The sequence below is a fragment of the Pinus tabuliformis genome, chromosome 3_2, assembly GCF_031772625.1.
Source record: "Pinus tabuliformis cultivar Carrire ecotype Pingquan chromosome 3_2, CPIR1, whole genome shotgun sequence".
Lineage (NCBI taxonomy): Eukaryota > Viridiplantae > Streptophyta > Pinopsida > Pinales > Pinaceae > Pinus > Pinus tabuliformis.
Window position 1 is genome coordinate 128,932,839 of NC_142302.1, and position 14,561 is coordinate 128,947,399.

The 14,561-nt window shown below is 36.8% G+C and overlaps 1 protein-coding gene across 1 annotated transcript; it reads left to right on the forward strand.

Moving 5' to 3' along the window:
* The first annotated feature begins 10,821 nt into the window (after window positions 1–10,821).
* LOC149180144 (uncharacterized) lies at window positions 10,822–11,806 on the forward strand. The gene is made up of 2 exons (XM_089415925.1): window positions 10,822–11,182; window positions 11,350–11,806. The coding sequence occupies exons 1-2, from the start codon at window positions 10,916–10,918 to the stop codon at window positions 11,530–11,532; spliced, it is 450 nt and encodes a 149-aa protein (XP_089272051.1). The 5' UTR covers window positions 10,822–10,915; the 3' UTR covers window positions 11,533–11,806.
* Window positions 11,807–14,561: the final 2,755 nt, after the last annotated feature.

Below are 14,561 nucleotides of genomic sequence, written 5' to 3' on the forward strand. Positions count from 1 at the left end.
TAACCATTACAAATTTACTAAGAAGAAGAGAAAAAGTCAACTGCTAGTCAAGCTGGGCGATATTCTGAGTTTTTATGCAAAATTGGCAAAAATTTGCCCGATGCGCAGTGCCATGAGCCTGATGTGCAGCGCCACTTCAAGGCTACTTTTGGAGGCCTTCCACTTCACCAAACTAGGCCCAAGAGAGCTTGTTGGAAAGCTCTACCTGTCTAGGTTCTAGAACACTTTGAATTTTCTGATTTGGAGTTGATTTGACCCTCCAAAAATCATTTTTCTCAAGACTGGTTCCTGTGGGTCCAAAAAGTGGCAGAGAGGGCATTTTTTAGGTGTTTTTTGCCCTTTAGGTGACCCAGATCTCCTCCAAATTTCATGAAACTTTCTAGGTTTCATTTTTTTTCCATGAGGAATCCAAAAATACAAGCCATTTTGCAAAATTTCCTATGTTTTGAATTACAAAATTGTGAAATGACAAAAACTTCTCAAAATTTCTTCAAATTTGGCAAGAGACAAGCTTATTAACTTCTTTGATAAGCTATGAAGCTTTAGCCAAAATTTTAAGTTTAACTTGCTCCTTTTTGGCTCTCAAGGCTCTCTTTAACTTAGCTTTTAGGCTGTTTATCCTTGTCTTGCAAACTTTATTCCGAGCTAAGTAATGATAAGCCATATGGCGCAACATTTTCTTTTCTTTGTTAGCTTTACCAAGCATCTTCTCAAGTTGGATGTTCACTCTTTCCAACCATGATTCTCGGTCAGCCTCAATTTCTTGCTCAAGGGATGTCATCTTGATTTTTCTTCTTTTTGCCACTTGCCTGTTTTCTCTAATTGTTTGCAACTCCATAATAGCTTGTTTGTCCTCCAGTTGTTTGTTCTCCTGCTCAAGAAAGTTAATGATCCATTTGGCCCTCTCAAGGTCAAGTGATAAGGCTTGAATTTCAGCCTCCTTCTCTTTGATGATCATATCCTTGAGTCTTAAGCTTTGAGAGCCCAAATTAGTGTCTTCCTCCTCAACCAAAACAAAATCCCTGTCTTGCCCTTCAGTAGGGCCCTCTTCATGCACCTGTTTCTTTCCTTTGTCTCTGCCCTGTACCTGTTCATCTGAAGATGAAGGCAAATCCCCTTTCACCCCCGGTGAAGATAGCATTTGCTTGTGATCCGGTGAAGAAAACGAGACCCCTTCCACCACTAGTGGAGATAGTACTCGTTTGGCAGCTGCAAAAAGCATCCTAGTGGCTCTTTCATAAGTAACAAACACAAGAACATGAGCCTCTTCTGTTTTACTTTCAGGGTCTCTTTGTTGCCCGGAAGGTTCACCTTCCTCTTGAGGATCTGAAAATATTTGAGGTCCCTTGAAGCATTCATGGGCAAAGAAAGTTTCCCATGACACTCCCAACTGAGTGAGCTGATGCAAAACCACAATTTTAATGACAGAAAAATGATAAATACTATTGATCTGCTGTGGAAAAGGTTTTCTTTTTGCAATCAAAGTCATCCTCTCTATGTTTTTACATATGAAATATGGAATGCTCATCATCCTAACCTTAGTGAAGTGCATAAGCAATCTGATGTGGTAGGCATAAGTTCTGGAGAACCTACCCTCACATGTGAAGTATTTGATGATAAGCTTCATGAGTGGAATGTACTGGTCCTCCAAGAATTTGAAAGGAAACACCCAGCTAAGTTTACCATGGTATTTGGCCTTGATATAAGGTTCATAATGTTGTTTACTGATATTCTGCCTTTTGTTCCACTTTTCCCCTACATATGGCATTCTTGTAGCTTCTACAATAATAGCTGGTTAAAGAGTGAAATTGATCCCTGCAAGATGCACCACATTATTCTCCGTGTTTATGACAAATTGCCTTGCTAACTCATGATGGTATTTAACCCTCTCAACCATCTCACAAAACTCAAAACAAGACTGATATCTGAAACATGTGGTGGCAAGAGGGCAAGCAAGGAGTTTAGTCATGCTAATAGGTTCCTCCCTAATAATTTTTCCACCCTTGTGAAGTCTCCTGGGTTGTACATTTCTTTCCCTTGAGCTATCACTAAGTGTTTCTTCTTCAAAACTGGATTCGCTTCTTCTTGCCATGATTTTTGACTTTAGGGATGTGATGTGATGATGATATGGTGGAAAATGATAATAGGTGGGGACGAGGAGATGAGTATGAAGAGATTTTACAAATGTGGAATGGAGTTGGGGAATGAAGGGACAGGTTTAGGAATTAGGGTTTTGACTTGTGAGGGATTTAGGGTTTGATGAAGGGAGTTAGTTTTCTTAGGGGAATGGGAAAGGGAAAATGGAATTGGTGGGTTGATTTAGGGCAATGAAGTGTGGAAAAGGGGAAAAAAGTGTTGGTTTTGTTATGGAGTGAAAGTTTTGCAATGAGAGGAAAATATATGAAGACAAGCTAGGGTTTGATTTTCAAGATGCAAAACTCATGAAGCAAACATGAAGAAGACCAAATTTAGCTCAAGATCAATGATAACTTACTTGTAGGAGAGAAATACAGCATTTGAGAGAGTTTTGGGTGATTTGGAATGATTTTGGAACCTTCCTGGCTAATGCGCAGCACACTGGGCCCAATGAGCAGTGCCCTCTTGATGCGCAGCGCCTTTTTATTTTAACACTGGCTGATGCGCAGCGCCAGGCAAGTTTGCTGTAAAAACAGGGTTTTCCTCCACTTTTGCTCGATTACCCTCTAAATCGTGATTTTGGCTCCTCAAAGATGTTTTTGCACAATGAAATGGATGACTAGCATGAGTTCACTTTATAAATGGATGCACTTTTAATTTTTGCTCATTGCAAACCCACTTTATAAAGTCTTAGTCACTTTTCTTAAAAACTCTGTTTTTCATTATGAAGTTTGACTTTTCTTGATCAATTGATGGACTGATGCATTGGTGCTTTTGTTTTTGCAGTGGCTAGAGTTGACAAGGTGACCAAGAGCTGCTGCTGAACTTATTACATATAGAAACATTGAAATTACATGAAATTTGTACATAAAAATGGAAAAACTCTGTTGAGTATGAGTATATCAACAATAAATTTATGATTCTATGAACTTATTAATCCTCCTCATGTGCCTGTTGACCTTTTATTTTGTTTTGGATGACCATGAAAGCAAACCCTAGACCTAGTGAGACTAAAACCCTAAAACTGACTTTTGTAAATAAAATGAAACAGGATGACAGTAAATGACCTGAAAAGTATAAACATAGGTTAGCAAGATATATGTCATGAGGGAAAAAAAAACCTGGATTGAACCCTACCATCAGTTGATCCATGACCGAATGGAATGCGGCTGATCGGATGAGACACCTAATATGCGTGCAAAAGAGCAATTTGATCACTGATGGAGGTATGAAGATACCGACACTAACAGGGGCAACCTCCTTTACATTACTCAAATGAAAAATTCTTGGATGATACAAATGACAAGACCACCTTTCTATATATAGGAGTCTAAGGGGTCATAATATAATCAGAGTCGACATAACAATAATAATGTAAGGGCACAATAATAACAATAGTGGGATTCTATGGGGCACAATAATAACAATATGGGGACTACATGGATACAACAATATAATAATGGGGTTGTGCTAATAACAATAAGGTGTTACACTAGTAGTATAGGGGCCTAACATTCCCCTCTCCTTCAAAAGTCTTGTCCTCAACGCTTGAGTAGTTCTTGATGCTTCTGTATAAAATTCTTGTCCTCCCATGTGGAATCTTCAGCGGGTAAGTTCTTCCACTTGATGATATACACTGAAATTGATCGATTTCGTAGTTGTTGGGTTCTTTTTTCTGTGACTGCTCCAGGTTCTAATATGATTTTCCCTTCCTCTTCAAGTTCTGGAAATATTGTTTGAATTAGGATATTCTGCAACTTTTGAATGAGTGGCAACACTTCTTCGTCCTTCTTCCATTCATCCCTTGCTTCGTTTATCCAATCTAGTTGGATAATAGAAATAGCACAAAACAATGCCTCCACATCCTCATCCTTTCTTGAGAGTGCATCTGCAACAAAAATTTTCTTCCCTTTTCTGTAGATGATGTCAAAGTCATAACCCAACATATTTGTGACCCATTTTTTTTGTTCTTATAAAGATAATATTTGTTCTAAAAAGTATTTAAGATTGTCATGATCTATTTTTACCTTGAAGTGTCTTCCCATTGGGTAAGGTCGCCATTTCTTAAGTGCATGTAGTATTGCCAACGTTTCCTTCTCATAAATAGCTTGCTTTAGATGTAGCCGTAAAAATACCCAATCACCTACATCAAAACTTTTTTGATCTACATGTTGTTTCATTCGATTATGCACCAAAGTGGTGCTATCCTTTTAAAGTTGGAGAACTTATTGTTGATGCTCGATGTGATCTTTCACTGCTTGAACCTTTTTCTTCTTGATATTTCCTTCTATCTTGAGAGTTTGAGGAGTGGTAATTTCTTCCAATGCTTTAAAAGATATGGTTGGATTCATTTCTTGATGCTCGATGTGATCTTTCACTTCTTGAACATTTTTCTTCTTGATATGTCCTTCTATCTTGATTGTTTGAGGAGTGGTAATTCCGGCCAATGCATTACAAGATATGGTTGGATTCATTTCTTCTTTCTCAATGTGTTCTTTCACTTCTTGAACCTTTTTCTTCTTGATATGTCCTTCTATCTTGAGAGTTTGAGGAGTGGTAATTCTTGCCAATGCTTTACAAGATATGGTCGGATTCATTTCTTCTTTCTCTGGGGTTGGGTCCTGGCATATATCCTCTTATTTTGATGTTTCTTGATCATTTTCTTCCTCCTCGTCATACTCTATGTAAAATAATTTCTTCTCAGCACACTTATGACCTTTAGTGCATTTGTTATCAAAATTGTAACAAAGCCCTTTTTCTCTTTTTTCTTCCAATTGTTGTGGTGTAAGCCTTTTAGGTTGTGGAAGGATAAGAGAAGAAACACTTCCATAATTATAGTCGTGAGTGGTGGGATTTCTTGTTTCCATAATTTCTCTTTCAATTTTTCTTACCCACCTGAATGCCTTCTCCAATGGATCAGGTTCCCAAAGACGAACCTCATGTTGAATGTTATCCTTTAAAGTACCTATGAAGACATCAATCATTTGCTTCTCTGGAATATCACTTACCCTTATATTCAATTTTTGAAAGTCCTCAATGTGCTCTGCCATTGAACACTTTTGTTTGAGATTTATCACTTGGCTAAAGAAGGTGTTTTTCTTTTTATCCTCGAAATGTGCTATCATTTCCTTCGTGAAAATTGACCACGTAACAAGTGGTTTACGAGAACAAAGCCATTTATACCATAAAAATTGATCCGGTTCTAAATACGAAGATGCAATACGTACCTTTTGTAACAGTTACACCTCATGTAGATCAAAATATTGCTCCATTGTAGTATCCAATTTACTACATCCTCATATCAAACTTCCTCATATCGCCTTTTCTTGATTTTAGGAGCTTGATCTTGAAACAACTGTAACTCTGTAATTTCGGCTCTTCCAGTTTTGAAATCACGACTTGCAGTAGCCCTCTGTGTCCTCTTTCCAATGCCACCAGTCTGATCAAAATTGGATTCTCCAAGAAAGATTTATGCACAATCTCTCAAGATGACCTGATTATATACCTTTTCAAAAAGAGTGAACTTGTATGAAGTGCCATGTGTCATTGTTTTTACCTTTGGATCTAAAAACGATATACAGGAAACTACAGTCTGTTCTCTTACGAAATTTCAGTTTGATGCTCAGAGAGACAATTATGACAATTTTCCCAAGGTGACCTGTTTGGAATGTAATTTGGGGGTCTTAAAAAACCCTAAATTCCTCAGACTATATCTCCGAAACTATAGCGAGACAAGATCTGAAATTTGGAGCTGAGGTTCAGATCGATTTCGTCTCAAATGGGTTTTTGTTTTAGCTTCTGAAACTTTGTAGTGAAAGAGTTATAGTGAAAACCCCATGATGATCTATTTTCATTGAAATTCTAGAGCTTGCAAAAACCCTAAATTCCTCAGATCATATCTCCGAAAGTATAGCGAGACAAGCTCTGAAATTTGAACCCGAGGTTCAGCGTGAGTTCGTCTCGAATGGGTTTTTTTTTGGCTTCTAAAACTCACAGAAAAAAAGGTATAGCGAAAATGCCACGGTGACTTGTTTGGAGCAACAAAACCCTAGAATCCAAAGCTCTGATACCAAATGTTATGAAACTAGCTCACAAAAGATAGAAAAGATAGATGAACGTCTTAGAAATAAGCCTCTTCGAGGGGGCAACCTCCTTTACATTACTCAAATGAACAATTCTTGGATGATACAAATGACAAGACCTCCTTTCTATATATAGGAGTTTAAGGGGTCATAATATAATCAAAGCTGACATAACAATAATAATGTAAGGGCACAATAATAAAAATAGTGAGCTTCTATGGGGCACAATAATAACAATATGGGGACTACATGGGTACAACAATATAATAAGGGGATTGTACTAATAACAATAAGGGGTTACATTAGTAGTATAGGGACCTAACATGCCCCTCTCCTTCAAAAAGTGTTGTCCTCAATGCTTTTCCATTGAACCCTTTTGTTTGAGATTTATTAATTGGCTAAAGAAGGTGTTTCTCTTTGTATCCTCATAATGTGCTATCATTTCCTTCGTGAAAATTGACCACGTAACATGTGGTTTACGAGAACAAAGCCCTTTATACCATAAAAATTGATCTAGTTCTAAATATGAAGATGCAATACCTACCTTTGCAACAGTGGTACACCATGTAGATCAAAATATTTCTCCATCTGTAGTATCCAATTTACCGGATCCTTGCCATCAAACTTCCTCATCTCGCTTTTTCTTGATTTTAGGAGCTCGATCTTGAAACGACTGTAACTCTGTAATTTCAGGTCTTTAGGTTCTGCAATTTCGGTCTGTAATAGCCCTTTGAGTCGTCTTTCTAAATCCGCAAGTCTAATCGCAATTGGATTCTCCAAGGAAGAGTTATGTCAAATCTCCCATGGTGACCTGATTATAGACCTTTTTAGAAGAGCAAACTTGTAGGAAGTGCCATGTGTCACTGTTTTGACCTTCGAATCTGAAAAATATACACAGGAAACTAAAATCCGTCTTTTTTCTGAAACTTCTTACGAAATTTAAATCTGATGCTCACTAGGTCATCGTTATGATGATTTTCCCCAGGTCATCTATTTGGAATGTAATTCGAGAGTTTGCAAAAACCCTAACTTCCTCAAATCATATCTCTGAAAATATAGAGAAACAAGCTCTAAAATTCAGACTCGAGCTTCAATGCGATTTCGGCTCAAATGGGTTTTTTTTTGTACCTTCTGAAACGTTGCAGAAAAAAAGATATAACAAAAATGCCATGATGACCTGTTTGGAGCAGTGAAACCCTAGAATCCAAAGCTCTGATACCAAATGTTATGAAACTAGCTCACAAAAGATAGAAAAGATAGATGAACATCTTAGAAATAAGCCTCTTCGAAGGGGAAACCTCCTTTACATTACTCAAATGAACAATTCTTGGATGATACAAATGACAAGACCTCCTTTCTATATATAGGAGTCTAAGGGGTCATAATATAATCAGAGCCGACATAACAATAATAATGTAAGAGCACGATAATAACAATAGTGGGCTTCTGGGGCACAATAATAACAATATGGAGACTACATGGGTACAACAATATAATAAGGGGGTTGTACTAATAACAATAAGGGGTTACACTAGTAGTATAGGAGCCTAACAAAGTCTTTAACGTTGTTTCTACAATGATCTTAATATATAACTACCAGGTTTCCAATTCCTATGTAAACTCCTTTGAGATGAAGACTTTGAATTTTGTTGACAAGGACATGATCAACCATATTATCAATTTGTGCAATATGGTTAACAGGGGATTGGTCTTCCAGTAACTCAATTTGAACTCCACCTTAGAAAAAGACACCTCCCCAGATTCAACAAGTTCAGATGTACGCAATGAGACCACAACTGCAACATATCCAAGACCTACTTCAAATAGTTGCACTTCAAGGAAAACAGGGATAGAAATGTCTTGTCTATCTATATATATATATATATATATATTTAAAGATCCTCTAGCCAAATGTAGTCATATTTTGACCATAGAAACCCATAATTCTTCTAGCTTCACTTGTAACGAAATGCTTATGTGCTACTAGCAAGTCATAAGCAACGAAACCAGGCACAGGATCAGATTTTGCATTGAGATTAACGTAAAACAGATGTTTGCCCAATTATTTGTCTCATTTAACAGAAGAAATGGCCGGAATATTGGGATTTTATGGTGATAAATTGCAAAGTTTCACATGTGTTGGAAGAAAGCTTAGGAATCTATATCGGTGAGTGTGACAGTGAATAAATTAAGGCTTGTTTTGTGAAGAGTTTTGAAGGAAACAAATATACAATTTTCCAATGAGCATTAAATAAGTGGGGTTGTATATGCCCATCATTAAATTATTGGCTTGCGAAAATCCATACAGCCATACTCATTTAATGCCCATTAACAAACTACTTATTTTCAACCATTTCTAATACCCCAATCATAATTTATCATAAAGTATAATAAATAATAAATTATGTATTAAAAATATAATATATAACTACACCATTTTTTATTATTATTTTGCAAAAAGTAAACATCAGAATCAAATTGATTATACAGTTTTGAAAAAGTAAAAGGAGAGATGCTCACTTTGGAGCCTTTTTGGCCTTTTTACACGTGGGTGGGGTCTCAACTTTTGGAATTTTATGTCATAAGAAATAATTAGTTCTACTCCAATTATCATCGATCTCAATTGGAGTATAACTAATTATTTCTTATGACATAAAATTCCAAAAGTTGAGACCCCACCCACGTGTAAAAAGGCCAAAAAGGCTCCAAAGTGAGCATCTCTCCTTTTACTTTTTCAAAACTGTATAATCAATTTGATTCTGATGTTTACTTTTTGCAAAATAATTATGCACGTTGTTCAGGATATCTGGTGGATATTCGTGGATATGGATGTCATGAGCTTTACAATGACAAAACATACCATGCCCAAGTTGTCAGAGATGGACCCACAGACTTTATCAACTTCTCTTCCTGGCTTACATTATCAGGCAGTTTATCTTTGGATCTGAGTGAAATTTTCATTTTTAGTTTAACAAGATTATGTTTCGACAATTTTTATTGATAAATTATTTTGAGATGTATCAAAACTTCTCATATAAGATTTTATTATTAAATATTTTATCAATGTAATGATCTAATGATTTGATTTTTTTTTTTAATATATTTTCAATAAATTTATTAAAAATTAAAACAATTATAATTTTAAATTAACAAATTTTAAACTAGTCAAATTTCAACTGGAAAAAATATTTCATTAAACTGTATTTTAAATTATTAATTGAAAAGTTCATTGAATTGAGAGGCTCATTCTACAACCCAATATGGAAAGATGTGTAATTGTCTATCCGTCTATCCCCTTTAAAATTAAAATTAAAATTAAAAATTATGTTCTAAATAGAAATATAATGTCTACTATAATTAAAAAAATGAATATGTTGTAAAGAAATTAAAAAATATATATGTTTAAAACTTATACTTTTCAAAAATATTTCAACAAAAAATTTAACTAAATTATTTGAATATCTATGTTTAACTCAACTTCATATATATATATATATATATATATATATAGTTTATTTGGTCCTATATATACTCTATTTAACATTCAAAAATACAATTTAAACAATGAAAAATAACACATTGTATTTTGCACTCTAAAAAAATTGCACCTAAAGAAGTTTGATCCCTCTGGGCTCATGTTAGATCCATATTTAAAATGGATTTACGGTGATTCAGATTATGCAAATGTCATTGCTCCATAAATTCTCTACCTGCTGTTTTAACAATTACATTATTGCTACTAAATACAAGATCAAATAACAAGCAACGTTATAAAAATTCCGCATCGTTTACCAAGGACACAATTTTACAATAAATTCTAGCTGGAATTTGCTGAAAATTTTAATAAATCCAACTATAAAAGAGTTTGAATCTAACTATAAAAATATTTGAATCATATTTTTAATGATGTAAATAGATTTAATACCATAAAAATCTTATCACACTTCAAATTCTGAAATTTGATAGTTATAACCTCAATTTCTAAAATTATCCACCAAATTTATATCATGTGAAAAGACGCCCCATCCTCATTATCACCTTATGGCTTGCCTGGAAGTGGCGGAATCAAAAAATCTTCAGAGATTCAAAGGTCCCTTTCTCAGACATCATGCAAAGTATTTGCTCCTGTTTTGATGCTATAACAGGTTCATAGGCATCATCTGCCTTATCTCTGTTTTATGTCTAAATATGCTCATCTTTTATGGAACTTATATCTGTAAACACTCTCAGATTTTATCTGCCGTATGTCTCCTCTTCAGTTCTTCCTGATATGAACTGCCAATGTTACAATGTAGATCTTTATATTGACTTAATATAAAACTATCGTGCTTTTCCTTCTGGAAAAAAAAGAAAAGTTCCATTGTTTTGGACTGGTTAAAAACGGCTAAAAATTCACCTTTTTCTTCCTTTAGCAAAGAAGCGTCTGCTTCATGTCAGCAACGAAGGTCTTTCCAGTTTTGTTTATAGAAAGTCAATCATGTGGACGGAGGCACCACCAAGTGTCATCGTTTTGGACTTGCCACGTGCGTACGGTTTGCAAGCGCTTTTAATATTCCGTGACAACCATAGTGGCTTTAGGGTTATATAACCGTCACTTCTCGATGTGTTTTTTAACATCTCAGCTGCTCTGCGAACCCTTTCTGCTTTGAGTATTACTCTGCAATTCCTTGGCCCGAAGTTTTTTTGCTCTGTGGAAGATGTCTGAGGAAAAGCACCACCACCATCTGTTCCACCACAAGAAGGAAGATGAAAGTGAGAACGTCCCCTCGGAGGTTGTTTACTCTGAGACCACCACAGCTTATGGCGATGAGGTGATCCAAAGCGCAGATGTGTACGCTGCTGGGGAGGTGAAGAGTGATGATAAGTTTGAGGAGTACGAGAAGGCGAGGAAGGAAGAGAAGCATCACAAGCATCTGGAGGAAGTGGGTGGACTGGGAGCTGTGGCCACCGGAGCCTTTGCACTCGTACACTCTCTCTGATCCCCTTTTATTCCTTCATTCATTCTCAGATCCACTTTATATGTCTTGACAATGGCGATCTAATACTATGTGATCAGTTTTTACTGAAATGGAACACTGTTTGGTCAAATTCTGATTAATTGTTGTTGTCATGTATTTCTAATGATGTGCAGCACGAGAAGCACGCAGAAAAGAAGGATCCAGAGCACGCTCACAGGCACAAGATTGAAGAGGAGATTGCTGCAGCAGCTGCCGTGGGAGAAGGGGGTTACGTCTTTCATGAGCATCACGAGAAGAAGGAATCCAAGGAAGAAGCAGAAGAATCTCAAGGAAAAAAGCATCACCACCTATTCTAGCTAGCTCTGCCCACTGCCTCTCTTGAATCTAAAATAATGTTGTTCATCTTTCTCTGTGGGTTGAATATGGTGGTGTTGTTTTGAGATTCAGATCAAGCTGATGTCATATAGTACGTCACTCGATCACTGGTCTTTTCTTTCTGTTGTATTTGCTAACTTAATCGTATCTTTCTCATCCGATCATGTATTGATCGTAGTGAATATGTATATAAATATGAATGCTATTATGAGTAATTATTGCTATTGACGTATGAATGGAGCTTCCGATTTTTCAGTACTGTTTTTTTGGCCGTATGAGTAATGGGTGTCAGGTGTGTAGACCACCATTCATAAAACTTTCTAGAGAATTCGCTATTATTGACTCGCCCCTCTTCTGCGAAGGCATGGGCAGAAGGCAACATGAAGGTCTACCAGACCGTAGTATATCACACTAAAGTTCTCTTACCATATACGTTTTCAAAAAAAAAAAATTCAAAACAAAAACAAAAAGCCATATCTAACATTGGCATCATGTATGTAGCTAGCTCTGTGTAGCTTTCCAACTGTGGTAATTACAACATTAATTACAATATGGTACCTTTTGCAAGTGTAAAATTAATGTTTTTATTTGATAGTATGACTATTCCATTCCAAATATATTTATGAAATACATGAATTGTATTTGAAGATATTGGTAATTAAAATAGAGATTATTAAAAATATATAATTATTTAAAAAAATAAAATAGTATTTATTAAAATTTATATTTATTAACAGAGATAACTTTTGGAGGTTGTTTTTATTTTTTTTTATTTTTTTTATTTTTTTTATTATTATGAAGAAAAAGAGTCTCAATTTGTTAGGGCTCGGGAGTTGCTATAAACAACTAGGTGGAGTTGCTATAAACAACTAGGCTTTGTTGAAACATTTCTTTGTATCACTGCTTTTGGTCTTCTGGGATGAACCTCTCGTTTAGGTGTTTCCATTCCTATAGTAATATTTTCATCACTTGTTCCTCTTCACTAACATTTTCTTTCTGTGGGTCTATCTCCATCTGACTTTGCTCCATCTGTATTTTATTTACTTCCCCTTTGTTTTCTTCCTCTATTTTGATCTGTTCTTGCTTTTTCCCTTTATCTTTCTGTTTTGGCTCTATTGGTTCATCACTGTTTTCCTCATTGTTCTCTTCCATTTCCACTTCCTGTAGCACTGCAAATTTGTTTTGGTCTGCTTGTTCCTTTTCTTTCTGTGGGTTGTTATGGTTATTCATCAGTTTTTGGGTCCTTTTTCTTCTGTGAACCTCTTGGAATCCCCCTTCCGTTTCCTTACCAGATCCTTCTTCCTTCCTACTTCCTTGAGTGGGCTCCGAGAAGTTTTGAGGGTAAGATCTGAATAGATGTCCATATTCATGGCCTCTCCGACACCTGAAGGGTATGTGCTCATAATCCAAGGGTTGTTGCTAGATTTCATTATGGTATTCTACTTCTATGCAATCAGAAAGAGGTTATGTAATGTTAATATAAACACAGATCCGGGCATAACAAGTGTACCTTCCTTTTCGTGTTGTGTCAATTACCTTGACGAAGGTCCCAATCGAATTACCTATTCCTTCCAGGATTTTGGGTCCTAGAAATCCATTGATAGGCCGAACAGGCGGACCCAGATTGGTGCTGCCAGCATTTTTTCCTGATCCGGGTTATAGCATTCTTCCTAGTGGCGCATAAATAACCCAGCATTATTGAAGAAGGGTCATCTTCAAATACCTTCTCTTTGTCTTCTAGGTTAGAGAATAGGACTGAAAAGAAGCCTTTCACTCCTAATTTCAAGTCTATGTGACCTTTCGGTTGCCAACGTTGATGTATCCATTTGACCAACTCCTTTTCTATAGGCCAGGCCCCTATGAATTTGTAGATCAACACATGGTCTTTCATAAACCCTCTATATTCCTCCATTTTGTTGTTGGGGATGACAAACCTCGGTTTTTTTGCTGCTTTAGGCAGGCATTTTCCTCCCAGACCTGCTTGCCAACGCGCTCCCATGACCGTGAGTCCTTGCCCCTTTTTCCTTGGCTTCCTGTAGTCCCATTTTTGCTTGCTTCTCCAGTCGTCACATTCTTGTAGGAGGGGATCGCTGCGCCCCCCGTCTAGGTTCATCATTCTTCCACCTGATCCAGGTGGATCTTGGTGGCCACCTGCCAAGTCCATCTGGACCCCCACCATTGTTTCTCTCAGCATTTTCAGTTTCCTTAATTGTAGCACAACTTACTATTTTTAGCATTTTTTCGGGTCCTGAACTTCCGGAGCCGTTTTGAGGCCCTAAACGACATTTTTTGGGAAATCTGGGACAACATGGGTCCTCCCAAAGTGGTAGTGCTCGGATAGATCTTTCTAACGAGCTATTGTACGCATCAAACAGAGATCGTATGCCAAAGTTACGACCTCGGGAAGTTGATGTACCAATTTACCCAAACGAGGCCCACAGTTTGGCGTTTCATCTTCTAGGGTTAGGTTTTGGAATGTTAAGGGTTTTCCATTGTTTCTCAACAATAAATAGGCCTTCAAGCCTCACTGTAAGACAGTTCAGAGGCATGTAGCCACCACATCTCTTCTCAGAGATAAGCTACCATCGCCCTAGCTGGTTTATTTCCATTACTGTTTGTAAGCATATTTCAGTTTTTTACATTAATGAAGTGAAGTATTATTTCCGCTGCATATCTATGTTTACGGTTATCTCTATGTTTATTGCGTTCCTGTTTAAATCCAGATCAGTGGTATCAGAGCGGTCTGATTTTTCTCTGTTTTTCTTTGCATGTCCCCAACGATGTCGGGATATAAGGAGTTAGGGCTTGAATTGGTCGAACCTTTGCGAGACCAGCCTCGCAAATCCCGACGGCCTCCTATGGCGGATGAGAAGAAAGATGAGGGGGCAGGAGATCCTATCAAAATCTTGCTCGAAGAAGCCCTCGAGCGACAACGGAATGCGATGATGGACAGTTTTGCCCAAATCCTTCAGCGGCTACCTAGAAGTGACGCATCGGCTTCCAGCAGCTA

Coding starts and splice junctions, on each gene's coding strand:
- LOC149180144 (XM_089415925.1), top strand. CDS start 10,916: ATGTCTGAGGAAAAGCACCACCACCATCTGTTCCACCACAAGAAGGAA. Junction 11,183..11,349: donor CCACCGGAGCCTTTGCACTC/GTACACTCTCTC, acceptor AATGATGTGCAG/CACGAGAAGCACGCAGAAAA.